Genomic DNA, 24,499 nt, shown 5'->3' on the forward strand with positions numbered 1-24,499 from the left:
CACCATCTGCCCTTTCCATGCTCTTTCCCCCCCCAGGTATCTGCAGGGAGCATGTGGTCTACCAGTAACCCTCTTCTGGTGAAACTCCTAAAATCCATAATCACTGCTCACCTCCACTCATTCATTCATCCTTTCTCCCACCTGTGGAAGCAACTTCCCACATTCTCTTCAATCTCATTCTTCCCTCCAGGGCTTCAAACAGCTGTTCACCACCATCTCAGGTCATCTTCAACCATGATCTTTTTTATACCCCCATTAACCCTCCCCAAACTCACCTCTTTCCTGATTTCCAATTTTTACTTCCACTTTTGTCATTGACATTTCACAGCTGTATCCATCTTGTTCACCTCCTGTGTCCTCCCCTTGCTCTCATTCCCATCCCACGTCCCTTCCTTCTCCGGGTCTCCCTCGAGAATTGTCCCTCAACCCTGCCCCACAACCCCCATATTTATCCCATTCTTTTCATGATGTTACATCCTGATTCGTTCTGTGTTCCAGCTCCTCCAAGAGCCTCGCCTCTGTCAACAAAAAGAGAGTAAGAGAAAGAGAAAAGAGACAGAATGAAAGAGAAGAGAAAGAATCAACACCCTGCAAAGTAAATGCTGCCTTCATGTTCACCTCCGAATGACAAAAGCAGCGAGCGCCCTCTTCTGCACCAGTATGGCAATTATAAGAAAAATTATGACTGGGAAAGGAACTCGACTAGATATGTGAATCACTGGCGCAGCACCTGAAATTTTACATGCCATGTTTTGATGCAGGTTCCTCCACTGTTATCATCATGTGATGTATGCATCTTGTATTTTGAGTTTGATTGATTTAAGAGTGTAAATGAAAAAAAATGAACTGAACTAAACACCAAACGAGTTATCCTGCTGTTGGCTTAATGGTTAAGGTGACTTAACTTAAGATCTTCAGGTCTTCGGTTTGAACCCCTGTCCTTCTGTTGAATTAACATTAGATGGGTTGACTCAGCCTGTCATCCTTCTGAGGTGAGCAAAATGAGTACCAACCAGCTTACTGGTAATTGGGGCACTGCATCAGCGGCACAACCATGCTTCCAGAAGGTGATGCAACCAGCAGCCATCGGATGCATACAAAACAACACCCACAACAGCCAGAAGCTATCGATTTTTCTGCTCAAATTGAACAACGAGAAGAAATCATTTGATTGTGTTTTTGAGTTCCTGCGTCTTCCAAGCGAGAACCCTTAAAAAGCCAAATTGACATCAATACCTTGTTTTGTGTCATTGTCATATATTGATTTTGACGAAATTAAAAGACAAAATTCATGTATTTGTCTCTCATCTTGTTGATGCTGCCATTAAGACTGATGGAGTGTTCACTCCGTTCAGTGGACTTTGGCATCAAAGTTGCACAATGTGAAAGGTCATGGATTTCCACGTAAGAATTCCATTTGTGAATTATTACACCTTTGGGTGACTGCACCCACCTGTACTAGCTTCATCAAACACTCAGAAGTCGATCAAAACAGGTGCTTCCATAATCACGATCATTCTCCTGGTGAGCATAAAATGACGCCTGTTGTCGCTAGTTGGAACGTTGTTACGTTTTTTTTTGTAACCTCGAGGTTTTCGGCATGAAATGTTATAGATGAGTAAACAGTTGTAAGGAGATGCCTTGGTAAATATGTTACATATTTCTTTCCTGTTTGCATCTGTGACGTTTAATGTGCCTCACCCAGCCATCGTCACCTTCATTTTGACTGGCCTGTCATGAAATGTTTGGAGTTTTTGAAAAGCATCACATCGAAAGCCAAATTATGATGCAGTTGTTGGATGACCGATTGGGCATCAAATGTGCTGATCGCAATGCAGGACTGACTGCCTCAGATTCGAGTGAAGTACATAATAAGGAGATGTGTTGCGACATCTCTGATGACGAGGACATTTCATGGGACGAACTCAATGAAGGTATGTCTCCAGTTTGCACTTAATAGAACATCCGGTAAGTAAATTATGGACTTGACTTGGTTTCCCACTGTTAAAACGTTTCCTTTCTCCATTTTCTTAATTAACCTTTATTGCATCCCTCACGTGATGTCTTCAATTGCATCTCTGACTTAAAAAAATTTTTAACTCCCAGTTTGCAATGTATGTTCATGTTCCATCAATCATCCTTTTTCCCAACTTCAGTGCCAATTCACCCCACCTCCTTAAATCTAACTCCTCCTAACCCCTCATCTGTTAGCCCCTCACCTTGCCCCTCATCCTACCTCTGCTCTTGGCACCTCTTCACTGTATTCTGCTTCAGTATCAGCTCCTCCTCTGTTGTCCCAAAGTATGTGGTGTTCTAACATCTGTGGGCTCCATTCTAACCTAACATATTTCACTCTCTCAATCAGTAAACTCATCATCACCACAAACATGCTCCTTTCTTCCTCTCAGCACACTTCCCCCTCTTCCCAACCCATCAAATCATGTACCTCCCCCTGCCCACTCCCTTCTTCACCATACCTCTTCCAAGTATCATTCTTCCCCTCTCCCCACCTCTCCCATCGCCCTCCTACACCTTGGCCGTGCCTGCTCTCATCATCTCCCCTCCCTCTCAAAGCAACCTTCACACTCTTCCCCATGCAAGCTTCCCTCCCACCTTTCTCAAAAATTCCCCCCTCACCCTTCTCCCTCAACTCGACCCCTTCACCCTTCTCCCTCCAGTCTTCCCCCTCACTCTCCCTTCCCAAAGTTGCCCCCCACTCACATCCACAAAGGTGCCTCCTTTCCCCACCTTTCCACAAAGGTACCTCCTTCTTCCATCTCATCTCTCCACCTCCTCCAATCTTCAACTGTCCTCTGCCCCTTCTCTTATTACTCCCTACTGTACCTCAACCCATCACCATCGAGCCTTTTCTCCTCCCCATCCAGCCCTCTCTCCAAGCTCATCTGCAATCCTCCATACTCTTTCATAAACTCTCCTTACCTCCCCCCACCTCTTCCCTCGTCCTCCCCTCCCCCTTCAACTCCCCTCCCCTGCACCTAAAACCTCCTCCACTCCCTATTCCTTAACAGTGTGGACCTCAAACATCTGGGGCCTTCACTCAAAGCTGACAGATCTTTCCATGCAGGTTACCAATGACAAACCAGACATATCTGCTAAACAGAAACTTTCTTCCATCAAGATGTCTCTGATTCTTAGGATCTCTCCCTGGTTAATCCCACCTCCGGTATGACAGACCTGAACCTCGTCCTGGTGGAGGAGTTGCTCTCGTCATCAAATCCTCTATTCCTCACTCACCATACACTACCTTCTCTCCCCCACACCCACAGGAATACCTCTGGCTATGGCTTCCCCTTCACTCCCACCTCATGTTTATATGTGTGTTGTACCGTCCACCAAACAGTGATGACTCCATTTACACCTCACTATCCGAAAACATGGACCAACTTCTATCCACTCATCACAACTCTCTCTCATCCTCATACAGTATGTGGTGACTTCAAGTGTCATCATGCCAGTTGGCTGGGTGTTGTGGGTACCTCTCTCACCTGCCATGGCACTTCAGCAAAAGACTTCTGTGACTCATTGGGACTGATGCAATCTGTAATATTCCCAACCCGGATCTCAACCAATGGTACTCCATCTCTTCTGGATCTGATTTTGACCAATTTCCCTGAAAATATCTGCTGTTCTTCCTCTGCTCGAATTGGTTCATCTGGTGAGACAATTGTTCTGGAACAACTTCCCTTCACCTCATGTAAGGCTAATCCAACTGAAGGCAATCTCAGTTCCTTCCACAAAGCTCAGAACAAGTGAGTCTACCCTCAGGAGAGCCAGAAAACAACATCTTTCTAATCTCAAGTCTGAACTCTCAAACCTGTCTCCCTCCTCCATGTCCTGGTGGCATCTAGTTAAGTCTGTTTCTGGTGTATGTTCCCCCTCCATCCCCCCTTACCCAAAATGGCCACACAGTTGGCACGTGAAAAGGCTGAATGCCTAAACTCCGTGTTTCCTTCGAAATCTTGTATCACAAACCCATTGCTTTCTGCACGCACCTTATCCAGTCGCACCCAGCTGTTCTTGGACTCTGTGTCCTTTTCTCCTGATAAGGTGGAGAGCTTGCTGTCAAACCTCGGCTCAGATTCTGCAACTGGTCCAAACGGCATCACCCCACGTGTCCTACAAACCTGCTCTGCTGCTCTTGCTCACCCTCTCACTTGCTCAAGGTCATCTGTCATCTGCTTGGAAATCAGCAAACATTACTGCTCTGCATAAAAAAGGTGCAAAAACAGATCTGCAACTACAAACCAATCAACCTGCTCCCAATCATCAGTAAGGTTGTGGAATCAATCATCGCTTCAGACAATAAATACTTCCTCTTCTCCAATGGCTTGATTTCTGATCATCAATTTGGATTCAGACCAGGTCACTCGACACTGGATATGCTGCTTCTGCTCTCCCAACAATGGAAGGAGGTACTCAATGCCAGACATGAAATCAGAGCAATCTCCCCAGACATATCGTGTGACTTCGATATGGTCTGGCACCCCGCCCTGCTCACCAAGCTCTCTTCCTATGGTAGCCAAGCACAAGTCTACTCATGGCTCACAGACTTCCTCTCCTGTCACAGCCAATGTGTGGCCCTTCATGGAGTTCTCACATCCCCTCTTCCTGTCTCGGATGGAGTTCCTCAAAGCAGTGTTCTGGGCTGTGTTCTTTTTCTGGTTTTGATCAATGATCTGATTCTGGAAAATCCTCTTTATCTCTTTCTGATAACTCCACCCTCTGCTGTACCATCTGTCATCCCTCAGATCAGCAAGCAGCAGCCTCTTCACTCTGCAGATCTGGATAAAATAACAAGCTGGTCCAACATGTGGAACATGTCGATCAACCCTGACAAATCTCACGCTCTCACTATGTGTTTGTGAAAGGACCGTTTGAAAAACTCGTCTATCTACTTTCTCAACAACCCTCTTGAAGAATTCCTTTCATTCAAGCTTCTGGACCTCACTATCTGCCATGATCTTTCCTGGGAAAGCTACATTTCCAAGCTGGCCTTCAAAGCCAGTCACTGACTGGGAATCCCCCGCCGTGCAAAGTCCTTCCTTGGTACACCTGAGCTCCTGACCATGTACAAAGCTTTTGTCTGCAGTCTGATGAAGTACTGCTCTCCCCTATGGGCTGGTGCTCCCGCCTCTCACCTTTCTCAGCTTCATGCTGTGGAAACCAAGGCATTTAGGATCATTGGTATCTCCCGCCATGAGGCTGAGTCTTTGGGTCTCTCTCTCTTTCACCACAGGCAAGTCGGTGGTCTTTCTGTCTTCTACAGTCTCCTCTCCTGCCTCGCCCCCCTCCCCCACCTCTCTGCTCTGTCCGAGATATGTCCCCCCCCCCCCCATATTTCCACAGGGTGCTGAAGGTCTGCGAGTAACCCCAATCTAGTAAAACTTCCAAAATAAATAATCACTGCTCACATTCACTCTTACATTCCTCTTTTTCCCACCTTTGGAACAAACTCCCACTCTCTCTTCAATCCCACTCTTCCCTCCAGGTCTTCAAAACAGCTGTTCATCACCATCTCCTATCTTCCCCCATCCAAATGCATGATCTTTTCTACCTCCGTTAATCCACCCCAAACCCACCTCTTTCAAATTCCCTGCTTTCCTTCCTGAAAGTCCCTGTAGTGCCCATCTTGTTTACCCTGTGTACCCTGCTACATCCCTCTCCCATCCACAGGTCTCCTCGTGTCTCTGATCCCCACTGTTTTCTCCTCCCCTCTTCCATCCCTCTTGTCCTCTTGTTGTACGATTTGTTGTGTTAGCTCTCACACGAACCTCGACAGTGCATACAACAAAAAAGGACTGACGTGAAGTGGTGGCTAGCACATTTACCCTTCATTGTTTATTGTTATGTTTATTTCATCACAAAAATAAGATTCGATATTATTATTATTATCTATATATTAACACTGAAGGACCAATTTTGTGCTCCTCCTAGCGGTCGCGTCACGTTTTTCTCGGTACTGTGACCTGGACTGAAAGAAACTTCGTACCTGTAAGAGTGCATTGCACATAGTGGCAATAGTCAACTTTCAACTCTGAAGCAGAATGAACCCTTTTCGTTGAGACCGGGGCGAGAAGTGAAGAGGCGGAGGTGGGGGATGAAGAGGCGGGGGGGCAAGGTAAGCAATTTTTTTTTAGGGGGGGGTAAGCAAATTGAAAGCGGGAGACGGGGTGAAATGGGGCGGGGCTGGGGTGAATTAGGCAGGGTTGAGTGTGAGGGGGTGGACAGGGGGCAGGGGCCCGGGGGGCAAGTGGGGCAAGGGAATCAAGAGACGGGGGCGGGGAGTGAAGAGGCGGGGCGGGGCTGGGGTAATTAAATTTTTGGGCGGGGGTAAGCAAATTCAAGGCGGGGGGTGGGAGGCAGGGGGGAATGGGGCAGGGGCGGGGGATGAGTAGGCGGGGGCAAGCACGCCCTGTCTAGTCCATGTCCCTCGAGTGTGGGTGAGCTGGTGAGGGTGGTTGAATGAACGGAATCCGTCTGTGAAGGGGTTTCGGCTTGTTTTGTTTAATACACTAATGACAATGATGCTCAGATTCCTTTATATTTTGCTTGACAAAGAAGATGTGACTGGGAACATGAAACATTATGTTCTCGAAAGTTTGCAAAGGCAAGTAATACATAAGATACCCGAAAGCTTGGAAAAACTAGAGAGTTCATAGAACATCTTATCCCATGCCATGTTAAGAAACAAGGACATGGGCAGGGTCTGTGAGCGGTAAATCTTTGATTGGTCGTAATGGCGTAGAACGCCGTAATATTTTGTCCCAGTACTGCTAAATGGAAGGGTTTTGAAAATGCCAACAAAGGCGATTTATGTTCTGTGATGTTGAAACATACGATGAAATAATAAAATTAAAGATTTTTAAGGTTGTCGAAAAAAAAAAAAATCCCTAAATTTACCACCGTTAGTACAGCGTCTTTTACACCACCTGGCTAACACGTTACATTAGTTCTGGAGCCATATCCAAAAAGTAAGAGAGGGTTTTCCAGAGCATTGGATGGGTCATTTTATGTATATGAGGGACAATATGTGGGCCAAGATAATGCCTTTTGGCACTCCAGCTTCCACTAGGAGAGGAGAAAGAGAATTACATTAATGGCAAGGATTTGACTATGCAAGTGGAGGAAGTCAGAAAGTCAGGTCTAAGGGTGACCTTGTGTGCCACAAACAGTGAGCTCGGCAAGCATAGCAAAATGCCTTATGGTGTTGAATGCTTGACATATGTCTAAGGATACAGTTCTATCCTATGGTTCAATATTTGAGACCATTGTTAAGAGAGATCAGAAACAGCATGTTGAGAGTTCAGTGACTGGGTTGGAATCCAAACTGATGCTCAAAGGGCTGGCTGTTTGAAAAGAAGAAAGATGTCACCTTACTGGATTCAATGACTGGAATGACCTTGCGTAGAAGCTTCTAATAATGTATATATTTGGAGAAAGCTTGCTGGGCTTGAGTGCAGACAGAGGAGAAGCAAGAACATCAAATCAGCAAGGATTTGGATTTGAGGAAATTTTGAGATGATTTACCGTTAATAGATTTTTGCTGCTCCATGTAGAAGGTTCCCCATGCAGGTGCTTAATTTTTATTTATTTTTAATATACAGATTTTAGGAGCGTGGGGAGATATAACATTGAACGGATCAGGACACAACAGAACAAAACGAATACCAGGAGAGAAACACACAACAGCATGGTTGAAGGACAAAATAGAGAGAGACTTGAAAATCAGCGACTGTCTGGCAAACTATGGGGTGGACAAGACTCAGGAATGGACAAGATGGATGCATAAGCAAGCTCTGTGAAAGGAAAACAAGAAAGATTGAAAGTGGTGAGCTGGGAGAGACTTAACAGGTGTAGAAAAACGCATGGGTTTGTTTTGGGGTCATCTGAGATGGGGGTAACCAGCTGTTTTGAAAACATTGAGGGAGGAATGAGATTTAAGAGAATGTGGAAGTTATTTCCACAGGTGGGAGAAAGGATGAATGAATGAGTGGAGGTGAGCAGTGATTCTGGATTTTAGGAGTTTCATCATTAGAGGGTTACTGGTGGACCACATGCTCCCTACAGATACCTGGGGGGGGGGGGGAGGAGCATGGAAAGAGAAGAGGGTGCAAGACTAGAAAGGAGGAGATAGAAGACTAAGAGAACACTGATCTGTCTGTGATGAGAGAGTGATAGGTCCATAGACTCAACTTCATCATGGGAGATTGCAATGATTTTGAAGTCCTCGGTTTCCATGGCATCAAGGTGTGAGACAGGGGCACTAGCCGAAAGTGGAGAGCAGGACTCCATCAATCTGTGAATGAAGGCCTTGTACATGGGTATGAGTTCAGGTGTACCAAGGAAGGACCTTGCAAGACAGAGGACATCCAGTCAGCCACTGGTTTTGGATGCCAACTTGGAGGTGTGCTTTGACCAATATTGTGGCTGAAAGTTAAAATTTTGAGTGCCAACTTCATCAAGAAGATTGATAAGAAGGTAGATGGAAGGATTTTTCATAAGGTAATTTTGGAGAGAGAGAGAGACAGACATCCAGAAAGACAGAGAAAGAGTTTTCTCAGGATTGAAAGACATATTCCAAGTACTTCACCAGATTATGATTCTGTTATGGTGTGTAGAGGGGAAGAGACTGCAGCCTGCCTATCTGAGGGATGGGGGATGTTGTGGCAGAAGGTGGAGTTATCAGCAAAGAGATATAGAGGATTTTCCAGAGAGTCACAGAGATCATTGATGAAGATTAGAAATAGGATGCAGCCTTGCACTGCCTTGTGGCACCCCAGCCTTGAGAAAGAGAGGAAATTAAAGGATTCTGTTGAGAGCCACATTTTATCTGTGAGCATGGAGGAAGTCAGTTACCCATGTGTGACATTGGCCTTGGATAACATAAGCAGAGATCTCGGAAACCAATACGGGGTGCCAGACTGTATTGAATACTCAAGGTATGTCTAGACTCTAGAGAGACAGCACTGAACTCATGGCTGACATTGAGGGCCTCCACCCATTGTTGGAGAGAGCATAATCAGCATGTCGTGGGTTGAATGACCTTGTCTAAATCTGAACAGATTCCAAGAGGTGAGGCTGTTGGAGAAGAGGAATGATTTGATGTCCACTGCGATGCTGGATTCCATGACCTTGCTGATAAGTGTAAATAAGCCGATAGGTCTTTCATTAAGGGGATTGTTTTTTGTCCCTTGTTTATGAAATGTGGTAATGTTGACTGACTTCCGAGCAGATGGAAGATGACGTGGGGCAAATGATATGATGAACACAGCCGAAAGAGGATGTGAAGTCCGGCAGAGCATGTTTTTAGGACACATGAGGTGATGCTGACCAGTCCAATTGTAGAATTAGAGTCGAGGGATGCAAGAAACTTCTCCCCTCTTCTCAGGTTCAAAAGACAGAGTCCAGAAACAGTTGGGTAGAACTGGCTAGAGTGGCTACAGAGAGAAACTGGTTGGGTTAACAAGATTTGGAAGCAAACACAGAATTGAGGCATTCAGCATTTTCACGAGCGAAGTCGGGTGTTGTGCCTTTTGAAGTGAGGGAAGAGTTTTAGTGGGGGGGGGGGCATGCTCTCGTTATAGCATTTTCGTCCTGCCTAAAGTCTGTAATATATATTTCTTGGAGAGCTTTCAAGCATTTGATTTAAGCCAGGTCCCCACCTGAATGATCAGTTGCACAACCAAATCGCTCTCACAGTTGTGCATTTTAATCACATGCAGCTGCTCTAATCACCAATAAGCAAGGTTCCCACATTTGTACGTGCATGTACAGTCAAGATTATTCATAAACTTTCATAGTGAATAGATATGCATGTGATAACATATTTCCTTTCAAATCGCTTCAAAGTAGAACCTGTCTCGAAACAGATTTTGGTTGCGTGCAACAGAAATTCGGTTGGTGCAACCTTGCTTGTTGCACAACCAAGTGCTCAGGTCTGGATATGGCTTTATTATTATTTGTGGTTATTATGCATTTGTGTTTAAACTGTAACATCAAAATGTACTGATCCTGAAGTTTGCCTGTCCTTTGAGTTTGACTTAATCTGCCACTGTTGCTTGTAGAATGTCCAAGTATGGGAGTCAAAGTGGAAGGTATTATTAAATGCAGTAATTCTAAAGTAAACTGTATTATAATACTTGTGTTGCAGTACTGCATTCAGAAAACGTGTGCTCTTCGTTTAAAGAGTGCAACGATCACGATGCGGCGACACACGTTAGTGAACAGGTATATTGGTTTGCTATGAGTTAGTGATCCTTTCATTGCCATTGAAAACTTCATCCAAAATGCAGGTGCATGCTTTGTATGTATTTACACATCATTGGCACGTTATCCAAGACGTTTGTACTGTTCATATGATGGGTCATATAAATGCACAATCTGTACATGTGATTGCATAACAAGTGAATAATGTTAGTTCCACTTGAATGATGTGGAAAACATTCTGCAATACAAAACGTTATTCTGAAATATGAAACTTCCTTCAAAGGTAATTCCATAATACCAATTTGTTGTAATTTGCTTGACATTACCATCTCTTTTCAGGTCTCACTTCCTCCACTCATTGATCCCTCTGTCCCTCCCCAGTCTCTCCACATTGCTCCCATTCTTCCACTAACCCGCTCCTTGTGAAACTCTCAGAATCCAAATTTACTGCTCACCTCCACTTCTTTGTTCCTAACCCTAACCATAATGACACTATCGCTATCCCTAAGCCTAACCCTAACCCTACGAGCCGGCAACATCAAAATGAGTAAAACTAACACCGACACTAATCTCCTCCAACTTGTGGAACCCCTTTCCTCAGTCTGTTCGATCATACTCATGTTCCCTACAGGGCTTCAACTTGGCAGTATCGCACCTTCTTCGGTCATCCTCCATCCCTGTTCATTACCTTTTTTATCCTCATTAACCCTCCCCTTCTATAAGCAGGTTGCAATGTTTACTTCCCTATTCTTTTACCTCTTGTTGGTTCATCCCCTTGTTGCATCTGTATATGGTCCCATTTCTACCATGTCACCTTGCTCTTACGTGAGGCCAGATTTTCCATTTCAAAATAGACATTATCTAACCTTGAGGGGCATTTTTGTTGAAGTACCGGCTGATGGATGCACTGCTGCTAAGATGATTGGTGGAAAAAAAATTCCATTATGGTGCCTCTTGTGACGTTCTGCTTTGATAGAACGACCGGAGATTGCAGTTATCTGCACGCATCGGAAAGTTTTTGCTGAAGAAGGTGAAGATGTTGTCAGAGAAAAGTGAAAGTTTGGAGGAAAGTTTGGTTCAGGCCTTTGAGGAGGTGAGTCATTTGAGAGGATGAGTAATGATGTGGCCCATATAGTAAGTACAGTAATCTTAATTGATAAAATGTTCCATGGAATCGTGGAATGAATAATAAATTGTGAGAATAGACTGTAAAACACGAAAATCTAGGAGCATTGTTGTACTGGTCTCTTGCAGGTAGCTCAACTTCGCCATGACCTCTCTGTGAAGGATGAGCTGCTGACATTATATGGAAATCCTATCCGTGGGTTGGGCACTCCAGCAAACTCACCACTCTCAAAGTGAGCAATTTTTTTATGGAAATCGCCAGAAACAAGGCAAAAAGCCACTCTAGGTAAAGAAAATGAAGAGAAAAAAACTGGCAACACCTTCACCTAGTCCTGAAACAAGGAAACCTCTTCAGAGGACCACTGTGCAGGAGAGGGTAACTTGGCCAAGCGAAAAAACTATATTTCCTACCCCCATTGGGTTTTTTTTGTGAAACATCATCTCCGTACTGTATGGTCATTGGCTCCCGAAGGGAGCATATCCACCCTTTGTCAGGTGTTGTTTTTCGTCCTGGCAGGGTGTCACAGTCACCCTTTCAATGAGCTAAGCCAAGTGAGGGGTATCAGTTTAGTTGCCAACAACCCGAACATGTTACCAGAAGCAATCCCAAAAGACTGACCTGATTACTGATTGACGCAAGACATTTCAGCTTTTCAAATTTCAATAATTTGTAAAGATTAATGAAAAACATGTTTTCACTTTGTCATTATGGGGTATTTTGTATCGATTGGTGAGAATATAATTTTTTAATTATTAATTTTAAATTCAGGCTGTAACACAACAAATGTGAAAAAGCCAAGGGGTGTGAATACTTTCTAAATCCACTGTAACTGCTCACAGTTATTAATAGCATCCAGTTATTATTATAGCCCTCTCCCCCTCCCCCCACCATGCAGTGGGAGAGGGGATTTTGCAATCACTTCTGTGTCAGTGTCTGTCAGTCTGTGTGTCTCTCGGGACCATAACTTTTTTACCATTTGAGATTTTGTCATCAAATTTTCAACAAAGCTTTATTATAAGAATATGAAGAAGACAATTTAATTATTTGGTCAAAAGGTCAAAGGTCAGCGTGACATCAAATCATCAATTTTCATCCAATAGACCTGAAATTTGAATTGCAATTTGAGCTTTTGTCATTAAATTTCAACAAAGCTTTATTATGAGAATATGGAAAAGACAAATTAATAATTTGGTCAAAAGAACAAGGGTCAGCGTTGCATAAAATCGTGATTTTTCATCCAATTGACCTGACATTTTAAGAATTTGCATATTGGGTCGCAAATTGGTTCACCAATCAAAAGCTAGAAGCCGATGGGTTTTTTTATGTCAGAGGTCAAGGTTACATAAAATCATCAACTTTCATCCGATTTCCTTGAAATTTTAAGAATTTGCTTAATGAGTCACTGAAGCCAATTGCTTTTGAGGTCAAAAGATCAAGGAGCTAAAATGATTAAAAAAAAAAAAAATTGTATTTTTAACCTCCGCCATCGAAGATGGATGGAGGTTACTGTTTTCACCCCTTTCTGTTTGTTTGTTTGTTTGTGAACAGTATTACGGAAAAACTCCTCGACGGATTTCGACGAAACTTGGTGGGGGGGTTAGGTCTGGTCCAAGGATCATGCCATTAGATTTTGGACTTGTTAACCTCCGCCATCGAAGATGGATGGAGGTTACTGTTTTCACCCCTTTCTGTTTGTTTGTTTGTTTAGCATTACGAAGAATAAGATGAAAAATAAGAAGAAGTCTGATTACAAAGTGGATGTGGATGGCTTTTGCATTTTCAGATGCTTTCTCATTATTATTATTATTCCCATTATTATACATTAATAATACTTCTCACACAAACTTTATCTGACCATGCATACTGGAGATGCTACCTCACATTACCAAGGAATATGCATATACCTTACCTTTCACCTTACATGTTCAGTCCATTACCAAGCACATTCATGTGGTTACCACTGAATTGAACTGTTTGTTCAACATATACAATTGTCATCTTAACAAAAGCATGCATCCGCACACATATATGTACAAATGCACATGTGCACTGGTACACACACACACACACACACACACACACACACACACACACACACACACACACACACACACACACACACACACACACACACACACACACACACACACACACACACACACACACACACACCGTTTTCCTATTGTACAATTTAATTGTCTTTTGTCTTTTTCCTAATTATATATTACTTTATTCTTCATACAGGAAACAGTTTGATTTTGAAGATGTTCCTGTGCACAACAAGGTACAAGTTAATACTCCTAGTTACCTTAAATAGTGTGCTAAGTATCCATTTTGAGTAAATTATTTTCCTTGCAGTGAGGATTTATTACCTGCACCACTGAAAGTGTATGGAGGTTCTTTTTTCACCTCTGTCTGTCTGTATGCCTGGTGTTGGCTTCATGGTTAAGGTGGTGGTCTTTGGATCCTTGAGTCCTGAGTTCAAATTCTGTTCGCCATTGAATTAATACAAGGTGGGGTTGACTCAGTCTGACATCCTTCAAGGTTGGCAAAATGAGTGACAGCTTGCTGGGATGATTGAGTCATTCGAATATCCTGCGGTGGAGTGGCGACCTGTCGAGGATTGTGCCCAACACATAGCCCTGGAGACTGCTTTGGTAGCACCGATGCTCTGCATAGAGTATGGTCCCAATGGATTGGATTGGATTGGATTGTCTGTTTGTCTGTGAGCAGGATATCTCAAATATTTCTGGATGTATTCGGACAAAAAATTGGTGGACAGTTTGGGTGTGTGACAATGGCAAAATGATGAGATTTTGGTGAATATCCGGACACTAATTTATTTTCATTGATTCTTCACCATTGAGAGATGGGGCTAAAATTATATATAGCACAGTATCTTAAAAAGTTGTGGACGTATTCAGACGAAACTTGGTGGACAGATTGGGTGTATGACAAGGAAAAATGGATTCGATTTTTATGAAGATCCGAATCTGGATCCAGATACAATAATTTTTTTAATTTTTTTTCATCAAACAGAAGATCAAGTACTCCATTAGAGTCATCAGAAGGAACCTGAAGAAGTAAAAAGCAAAGATGGAGTCATCTGGAGGAACCTGGATAGGATTTGGGTTTCAATCATGACTCCAATACCCTCAAACCCATTCAGGCGCAGCCAAGTTTGACTTTTTTTATTTTTACAGAAAAGTTTGAGCCTTACAGAAGCCTTGCACAAAGATTTCTGCAAGAATTCACTTCTCCTAGACAGATAGATAAAGAACGATCAACGAAGAGTGAAAGAGATAAAATAAAAGAAAAAGCAAGAATTAGAATGAGTAAAGAGAAATGTGAAAAAATAGGACATGTGAAAGGAAGAAAGAACAAATGAGATTTCAGCAGTTACTCGTCAGACTCAAATGCAGCAACAGGTACAAACTATCAAAGCGATTCTTCATCATTAAGAGATATGTCCAAAAAACGAAATATAGCATAATATTTCAAAAAGTTGTGGATGCATTCAGACGAAACTTGGTGGATGAGTTGGGTAGGTGACGAGAACAAGCCGATTAGATTTTGGTTCATGTCTGGGTGCAGATCCAGCCTATTGGTGGGATATAAAACGTAAACTGTTCAGCCTGGCCGAGCTATGTGCTCTACTGACTGCCATTCCAGTTAGTCCATTTCTTAATCCCAGTCGGTACACAGTCCAACCCAACATTTTAACTCCAATGTTAAGAGGAGTGCAAAGTCAAATAGTTGTTAAAGCATCGCAATCTTATGAGTTTGTCCAGTACTGTATCCTGGTAATCACATTTTCAATATTTAATCGTCAAACAAACCTCGAGGCACCAGTTATTAAATAAGAATAATCTCAATGATGATAGTGTGGTGTTAATGAATGACAACTGCAAAGCTGTGTGATAAATGTTTCCAAGCTTGTTCAGTGGCTTTTAAAACTGTTGACAAGTTCTACAAATGCCTGATGATCTCGATTGTTTGATTTTTCTCGATATATTTTCGATTGATCCAATTTATTTCTCAGGTTAAAGTCTCGCAAAGCATGATAAGGTGTTGTATTGTGAAACGATTGTATTGAAGTGGTGAGAGCTAATGTTCGAATGTCATCTCATCTTTTCAGGGCTATCAGACACACCAACCTTTGAGCAACACCTTGGAACAAGAACTAAGTGAGAGATGTGATATTGTTATGAATCTGGAAAGCATTCACATTCACACATACAGTTGACCCAAAGTTTAATTATTTCGTTAAGTATATGTGGATAGTTAGAATCTCTCCCCTATGTCTAATGGGTTAATTTCATGTGTGCGCTGTGGGTTTCTTTTATAGTCAGGTTTTTTCATCTTTAAATCTACCGACGCCAGCGGAACCCTCACTTAACTCCTCCTCCTACTCTGCGGGCGAACAAACGCTTCACCTGCCCAGCTTTCACTTCACACCATGGCGCCATAACGCACGTGTTTCTGACTACGGACGTGGGCGGAGCCCCCCCTCCCCGCCTCGCATCAGAGCCGACTCCGCCCCAGCAAGATGGAATGTTCCTCCCGTCCAATCAGGGGTGAGATCGCCTCAGCTCTGACTCTGCCCCATCATAGAAGAATGTCTCCCCTCTCGACACTGGGGAAGACAACAAAAGAGCCTCTCTCGGGGGAGGAGCACTGAGACGCCGACATTCCCCCCTCCTCCAATCGCGGCTGGCCACCACAACACACAAAAACACCCCATCCAATCCGGAGGCGAGTTACAGAAGAGCGGATCCCTCCACCCTGCATGGGGAGGGATAATAAGGATCGCGAGCTGTATCTGTGGTTCTGTTGTTCCTTGGTTCCTTGGAGGTCGTTCCTTACTTCTGGTCTGCTGGGCTCTCCTGGTCATCGGTCATCATTCGTGGCTGGCCGGGTCATTTGTAGGATCCTGGCTGCGCTCGTTGGATTCTGGTTCGTGGGTTTGAGTCCCACCATGGTGGGTTGCGTTGGAGCGCTCGAGCTGGGGATCCCCGTTCCCGTCCACGGACTCCGAGCTCCACTAGTGCGAGTCGGTAAAACCGCATGAGGCAGCCAGGTACCCGGCCAGACTCTGACCCCCAGCTTGCCTATCCTCCATGGCTGGGGAGTCCAATAAAGGCCAGCCGGCTCCATTTATTTTTGGGTGTGTGTGTCTGTGTGTGGCGCCAGTCTGTAAGTAAAACTGTTTAGTGATTGCCATTGTACATTTACCTACATTTATATCCGTGATTAAGTCTGCTCTGTGTTTCCCTCCCTATTACCTTGTAAATAAATAACTGTTAAATGTTCCAGTTCGTTGTCTGTGTTTACCTTCATTGACCCAGTATGGTTCGGGCTTGAGAATTAGGGAGGCCGATTGTGCCGTAAATGGTTTTTTGGGCCGGCGCAGCTTTAGTAATTCCCGCTCGGTTACGCCGGATCTGAGTCGGTAGCAGCGACTCGGTTGGGACAAAGCCATCCGAGGGTGTGGCTTCCCTGGTAGCTAGACCACGTGGCTAAATAGGTAAATTTGAATCAGACAAAAAGACCCTCACCGCGCGGTTGTAATATTGGCGTCCATGGTCCATTAAGTGACCCTTCGACTTCGGAGTTATCCGGAGTGACGACCTTCAATTCTGGGTGTTTGGGGGGGGGGGGTAGACGGCCCAACTGCTCCATCTGGTGGTCGTTCCTCACGCCCGAACCGCAGCACCACAACAATAGAACATAAACTGAATTCAATTATAGGGTGTAAATGTTGTTTGAAATCTTATTATGGGCTTTTGGACCATAAAAGGTGTTTCACAATTTAGTTTGGTAAATGTAGGTAAAGGTTGTATTGTTTCTGAACTAACACACTCTCATCACATGTTGCTTTTAAATATTTCTCTTAATTTACAAATAGGCAGGAACATCAGTCGGAAATGATCTTCTTTGTCAGAGATGAGGATAGCTCATTAACCTCGCCATCGAAGATGGACGGAGGTTACTGTTTTTACCCCTGTCTGTTTGTTTGTTTGTGAACAGTATTACGGAAAAACTCCTCGACATATTTCAACGAAACTTGGTGGGGGGATTAGGTATGGTCCAAGGATCATGCCATTAGATTTTGGACTCGGTCCAAGGTCCAATATGGCCGCTATGGCGGCCATTTTGAAAAAATATTTGAATTTTTGTTTTTGCATTTCTGCATATTTTAAGTGATTTCCAACCCCCCCCCCCAAAAAAAAATTTGTTAGAGAAAAAAAAATGAAAATTTTGAAACTTTTTTTTTTCAACAAAATTTCGATTTTTTTTTTTTTTTTTTTTTTTTTTTGCATTTCCACATGTTTTCAGTGATTTCCAACAAAAAACATGCCAAAATTATAATTGCGGCTGATTTTGGGACTTCAGGTGGATATATCTACGTAAAATCAATTTCTGTCTCAAGGAATCTAGTTATGACGAATGAATTAAGTATGTAAAAGTTAAAAGTAAAAATTACCCCTGTGCGGGAGTGACGGTCATCTCTGCGAGAAAATATATAGCCTCCTGAAGGTAGGGCAGTTTTTGCAAACTTTGAAGTCATGTGACGCGAAAACGAAAGCGAATATCGAAAATCCGGCCCTACCAAATTTAGATATTGTCCCATAGATTCATATGCCACAATCAAATTCAAGATCGCTTGAGAAATGTAGGAGATAGATTTTGAAAATCGTCATTTTCGCATTTTTTGCCAACTTTGAAGTCACGTGCCACGAAAACGAAAGCGAATATCGAAAATCTGGCCCTACCAAATTTAGATACTGTACCATAGATTCATATGCCACAATCAAATTCCAGATCGCTTGAGAAATCGTCATTTTCGCAATGGACGGACGGACGGATCGAAGGACATCTGCACCCATATTAATCGGTCATGCTCGAAGAGATGACCTAAAAAGGGAAAGTTGCAAACTATAACTCTGAGCACTGTTGACATCAAATTGAATGAATAGGATATCAGGTTCACTCGAGTGACCTAGCAGTATTGGCGGCGGAGGTTTTGCACACTACCGAGTGCTCCCCCTCTAGTTTGATAGTGTATTCCCTGGGCTGACAGGATGGCTGAGAGGTATGCACACTTGTATCTCAGCTGTCTAGACTGGGTTTGAATCCTGACCCAGTCATAAACAGTCATCCTAGTGTTTCACAGGCAAGGTGTTTCATCAATGTGTGTGTGCTGTCCCTTGGATGGAGGTGTTATGTTTAATATGACGGTTTGGTGAATGCTAATTGTGTGCCAAGCGAGCTGTTTATTGTTAACCGTTTTGTTGGATTGCTTAAGTCACTTGGCGAGCATGCTACAATATTCACACTGTCACTGAATGGTGTATTTCGATCGATTTGAACAAAGTTCAGGAGGCACTCGCCTGCATTGACCCTGTGTTGTTCTGTGGTGTATTGGGTGATGGCTGGCTCATTAAAAATGTGCAATTTCCTCTTTTGTATGACATCCTTTCATTATACGTCCCATCACTTCAGCATAGATAAGTACAAATAAAAAAAAATAATGAAACTTTTCGTTAACATCACGGCAGGATAGTCAAGAGGTATGCACGCTTGCTCGAAGATGTGTAACCTGGGCTTGAATCCCAACTCAGCTCTAAACTGTCATTCTGGAGTTTCACAGGCAGGGTGATTCATCAATGTGTGTGTCATTAAACTGGAGGTCACATCTACAGGAATCCTCCCCCTCACCTTACCCTCTCCTATCCTCCCTTCTTCCCCCTTCCCATCTCTCTCTCTCTCTCTCTCTCTCTCTCTCTCTCTCTCTCTCTCTCTCTCTCTCTCTCTCTCTCTCTCTCTCTCTCTCTCTCTCTCTCTCTCTCTCTCTCTCTCTCTCTCTCTCTCTCTCTCTCTCTCTCTCTCTCTCTCTCTCTCTCTCTCTCTCTCTCTCTCTCTCTCTCTCTCTCTCTCTCTCTCTCTCTCTCTCTCTCTCTCTCTCTCTCTCTCTCTCTCTCTCTCTCTCTCTCTCTCTCTCTCTCTCTCTCTCTCTCTCTCTCTCTCTCTCTCTCTCTCTCTCTCTCTCTCTCTCTCTCTCTCTCTCTCTCTCTCTCTCTCTCTCTCTCTCTCTCTCTCTCTCTCTCTCTCTCTCTCTCTCTCTCTCTCTCTCTCTCTCTCTCTCTCTCTCTCTCTCTCTCTCTCTCTCTCTCTCTCTCTCTCTCTCTCTCTCTCTCTCTCTCTCTCTCTCTCTCTCTCTCTCTCTCTCTCTCTCTCTCTCTCTCTCTCTCTCTCTCTCTCTCTCTCCCCCCCCCTTATCCCCGAACCTATCTGAATGGTGGATATGACCGGACAGTGATTATCTCCGCATGTATCTAGACAGTGGTTATCTCCACACATATCCGAATGGTGGTTATGTCCAGACGGTGGTTGCTCATTGGTAATATTTTCTTACGATATGCGGTGGATATTTAGTGATTAGGAAGAAATGGATGACTTCGAGGTTTGATGGAAGTGCAAATAAATGAAGGGAAAACAAATGTAAGTGTGCAAAAGGACCATGAAAGAAATTGTATATATGTATCATAAACAGGACAAGGACATGAGGAGAGATTATATCACTTTCATGCGAATGACAAGGACATTGTCGACAATGACCAAATCAAAACAGGATATGGGATTTGAACCTGGGATGCCAGCCAGCGTCGTGACCAAAGTGCTCAGCTGGGAACGCAAAACAGGCCAAAATCCTTTTCGGAAGATTTGAGTGCACGTAAAGAAAGAGGTATTAACACAAGAGGTATACTTTTTTTGATAAACAAAATTGAGGCTCATGTAAGATCGAAGAGAGATATACGGAGAGATACAGAAGAAGCACACTGACCTGCAAGAGGTTTGGGTTGATTGGGGTTAATGGAAGTAAAATATATCACAGTTAGAGATGGGGGATGAGTGGTGCACCACTTGCAGTGTGCAGCAAGCCTGGATTTTGGGAGTTTAACTGCAAGGTGCTTACTGAAAAAGCCAAGTAAGCCAAGTCTTGTGTCCAAGAAAAGTCAGTGAACATTAGAGAGCTGAAAGCAGAGAGGACTAGACTGCAGAAGACATGATAAAAGACAGAGTGGTCACCGGTAAAGAGCGAGATAATAGAGTGACAAGATCGTCTTTAATGAGCACGAGTCCACTCCGTCCCAAATTATGATCACACCTGTATTGATTCTTCTTGATGGGGATATTGCAAACACTCAAAGCAGATGCGCGACTCTCCTTCACCTCTTCATGGCTTGCGGTTTGGTTGTGCAGGTGAAACGAAGCAGTGTCTCGCAGCACTGAAAGCAGAGATGGCACAGGCTATGGAAGAAGAATTACGACAACATGAGGAAATTCAAAATATGCTGAAGGAGGTTTCCAAACTTCAGGCAGAGGTTGCCGAGGTATGAGCACATTTTATTTGAGATTTTTGTTGTTAAGAGTATATTAAGGAGATTGTATATTTAAGGTGTGAAGTTAGGGTTTTTCATATCACTTGGAACCATTTATGTGTCATCTATATATAATTTACACAAATTTGGCAGAATATATATTTTTGGTTCTTCCCCTATGTGCTCCTTTAATGCCTTCCCTTCCATTATCATTCCCATATCCTCACAAACTTTTATCCCCAATCACACTCTTTACCTCCTTTCTCTTTCATATCATCTCCCTTGTCTTCCTTTTCTCTAATTTGTTTTTCTCCATTTAACGATGTCCCTCATCCTCAGTGGATACATAGCTACAATGGCACTCAGTGCAGTGCATACCTCTGCCAGGCCAACCAATTCATGTTTTATATCACACTAATAGGCTGGATCTGCATCCGGACCTCAACCAAAATCTGATCGGCTCGTTCTCGTCACCTACCCAACTCATCCACTAAATTTTGTCATAGGTCCAATACCTTTTGAAACATTGTTTTGGTGCTGTCTCTCAATTGTGAAGAATCACTGAAAAAAATATCTTATCCGGATCCATAACTTCATAAAAATAGAATCAATAAATTTTTGAAATATCCCGCTCACAGACAAACAGACAGGGGTGAACACATAACCTCCATCCGACTTCGGTGGTGGATGTCATAATTACATGTTCTTGATCCATTTAGAGAGGATTGTTGTTTTCAAATCAGTGATTTCATAAATTCTCTCAAATGTATGAATGAGTGTTGGTCACTAGCTGATATGATAACCTATTTGATGGTAAATTAATGGTAACTAAGCAAATTCTGCACAATAATTGGTGAGTTTCACCCTGGCAATATCTTTATTAAACGGGTAACAACCCTTGATCTCCATGAGTTGAGATTTTGCTGAATGTTGTTTTGTTCTTGGTTTTTTGGTGTGGGGCACTAAAATATGTTTAAGTTGCATGCATAATTTTAAGGGTATTTTGAAGTCATTTATGACATCACAGCATGCCTGACTACACAGTACGCAGCAGCAAACGAAGAGCTGATTCAGCAACTTGAGGAGGCAAAGCAGACCCAGAGGCAACATGTTAAGGAGGTAAAACTTTCTGCTCACTCCACCAGATTGATTGTGACACATAAATGGATTTTTGTGCCGGTTTATTAGCACAGGGGAATTAAATGATTTTTGCCATGCACTGGATGCAAAGAATAAACACTTTTCAAAGAATGTGACTGATTCCACAAACGTCACTTAACCTTAAACATGAGACTAATTGCTTTCATTAGGAACGAAGCAAATTAGCCAATTTTGACTTGTTTGATTTTCTTGCCATTTATTAGATACTTAGCACACACATCATGGCCTTTGTTTTCAGACTTGCACATCATGCCAGTCATATAACTCCAATAGATGAGGTTGATAGGTTGGAGATGTCGAACAGATATGGTCTACTGTTGAGAACAGCACCGGACCAGCATCTCACGGCTCATGGATTTTGAGTGTGGGTGAAGGCAGCAGCGGTGTTAAGGATTTGGGTTCTAAGCTTCTAGAAATCCAGCTAGCTTCAGAAGAATTTCCATGTTGTTAACATATTCTTGATTAAAAATAAAACTGTTGGCGCACAAGCATCTTTAAGGGAGGGGGTACTATGGCTCCTCACCTGGTCTGTTATGCATGAGATGCCAGTCACCACTTTCTGGTGTTATTGCCCTCGGGACAATTTGTCACAGACACTTGAATTCACTTGAATTGAATTCATTTGACATAGAAAGGTATTGCCGTGCACATATCAATTCTAACTGAGAAAAACACTGTCAGAGAGTTATTACCAGCTTGTATTTCTGTTTCTGTTAAGTCTTTTCATCGTAAAACACAGGTGTGATAAATGAGTTAATTGTATACACCATCTCTCTTTGGAAATCTTTGTAAGATATTTGTGGATTTTGGTCCCGAATGGTTTGATATCCTTTAATGCTTCGAGTTGTTTTCGTCCTGGATATTTGCTGCTGTTTTGATTTCCATTCACAGCACACAGCCTGTGTCATGGTGGTTTATACAGGTGGAAACCCTGCAGCAGAGGATTATGGAATATCTGAAGTTTCTGTACGAAGCACAGAAAGAAACCAAGACATTGCAGGCCAGACTCAGCCCACAAGCTTCCTCTCTCGGACAGGACCACTGGCCGGTTGTTCCAATGGTGAGGTAGCTTTGAACTGCTGGTTCAAATGGTATTACTTTCTAAAGTATTCGGGTTAAACGTCCTATAGAACCGCATAACCTGTGACAAGACTTGTGACATACTACACGCATTCTGAAGAATGATTGTGCAGCATGTTCCTTCAGTACAGCTTGGCTGCGGAGATTGAAGCAAGTGTGCGCATGGAAATGTGGAAGGAGAATGAGAGTAAGCACCAACACAGGTAAGATGCAAACAAACGTTAGAAAATACTCTTACAAATGACTATTTATCCTATCCAATGAGAGAGATGTGTGTGCATTATGTGGTATTGAGGTGGGCATACAGTGGACAATGTGTTGCTTTCAGAGAGCATGTCTCTTGGGGTTGTACACAACTTTTGTTCTCTGCAAGACATCTTGCATATGTTGGTGGACTTTAACGACACTTTACTACCTCCTGTACTCTTACACAGTTGTTGAGCTCAGCCCACTGCATCCTCACACATTTGTTTTTCCTCCGCCTCTCTGTACCAGTATCCAATGGCCATTCGCGTTTTTTGCATGTGCCAATTTGGCGAAATAGAACTTGTACGAGTTTTCCACAACATGCATCAGATAGTAAGGATTGTGCAATGGAAAAGCATAGAATGCCCAACTTTGCCCAACTTGACATAAAACATCCTTTATAAAGCAAATTAGGTAAAAGTTGGACAATGTATGCTTACCTCTACGTACTTCATGTGATGCATTTCATATTCTTTGTCAGAAAGACATAAAAATACAGCCATAGGGATTTGTACCTTTTCAGTGAAACAAACAGGTTGCATTGATAAAAGGACGTACATAAAGTGAGGCAAACACTCCCATGTTGTTTACCCAGAGATTGCCAGAAGAGAGTGTTCGAATCGGTGAGGAAATTAAATAAAGCTTCACAACGACGACCTCTTTTGTCTCATTGTCTTGACCGGGGCTCACCCAGTCTTTCATGCGGTGACTCGCTCATCGTCAGCGGTACTCGGTCACCTTCAAACGGTTCGACCTGGTCCTGCAGCAACGACAGTTCAAGCAGTTGCAGTGTTTGGATGGGCAACAGCAGGTATTGGTTTTCTTTGTAATTCTCACCACATTTTCATTCATGAGCAACAATGCTCTGCAAACATGGAAAACCAGTGTTATCAATGTTAAAGATTACTAGGGAGAGTTTATGATTAAAAGGGAAGTTCTAAAGAAGGTAAATTTGAACATTGTACAGGAATTTTGGTGATGACCTATATCGCTGTACCTTTCTACCCCAGCACGGATTGTAATTCCCAAAGCCGGCATGACTCACACAGCCTGCAAGAGGCTCTGGAATGGTTGGACTTGGGACAAGGGATTCAAAGCCTTTCTGAAGATGTGACAAGTGAGACGGAAAACACACAACCTGGGAGCGACTGGGAAGGTCAAAGCTGTCATGAGAGATCTATTGATGAAGAGTCGTGGAACGCATGTTCTTATTCAACACCTTTATTCTGCTCTTTTTTGCCAATGAAGTTGCAGATTGTGAAGCCATTCGAAG

General features: G+C 43.1%; 1 protein-coding gene across 5 annotated transcripts in view; it reads left to right on the top strand.

The window, feature by feature from the left end:
• The window catches only part of LOC147028184 (trafficking kinesin-binding protein 1-like), a 65,377-nt gene that overhangs the window by 12,025 nt on the left and 28,853 nt on the right, over positions 1 to 24,499 (top strand). Inside the window, exons 2-15 of one of the 5 annotated variants that reach the window (XM_085878321.1) lie at positions 37 to 221; positions 499 to 1,524; positions 1,706 to 1,934; positions 10,172 to 10,248; positions 11,204 to 11,320; positions 11,482 to 11,585; positions 13,598 to 13,637; positions 15,492 to 15,540; positions 20,621 to 20,751; positions 21,784 to 21,858; positions 22,799 to 22,960; positions 23,107 to 23,183; positions 23,822 to 24,037; positions 24,237 to 24,499. In XM_085878321.1, coding sequence (XP_085734447.1) covers positions 1,742 to 1,934; positions 10,172 to 10,248; positions 11,204 to 11,320; positions 11,482 to 11,585; positions 13,598 to 13,637; positions 15,492 to 15,540; positions 20,621 to 20,751; positions 21,784 to 21,858; positions 22,799 to 22,960; positions 23,107 to 23,183; positions 23,822 to 24,037; positions 24,237 to 24,499 — 1,504 coding nt within the window. In that variant the 5' untranslated portion in view covers positions 37 to 221; positions 499 to 1,524; positions 1,706 to 1,741. Of the gene's footprint in view, positions 1 to 36; positions 222 to 289; positions 1,525 to 1,705; positions 1,935 to 5,955; positions 6,140 to 10,171; positions 10,249 to 11,203; positions 11,321 to 11,481; positions 11,586 to 13,597; positions 13,638 to 15,491; positions 15,541 to 20,620; positions 20,752 to 21,783; positions 21,859 to 22,798; positions 22,961 to 23,106; positions 23,184 to 23,821; positions 24,038 to 24,236 lie in introns of those variants that run through there. The other 4 variants (XM_085878325.1, XM_085878322.1, XM_085878323.1 and 1 more) reach the window with 4 other exon arrangements.

Source organism: Eptatretus burgeri, chromosome 4, assembly GCF_056783735.1.
Source record: "Eptatretus burgeri isolate ZD-2024b chromosome 4, Ebu_testis_v1, whole genome shotgun sequence".
Lineage (NCBI taxonomy): Eukaryota > Metazoa > Chordata > Myxini > Myxiniformes > Myxinidae > Eptatretus > Eptatretus burgeri.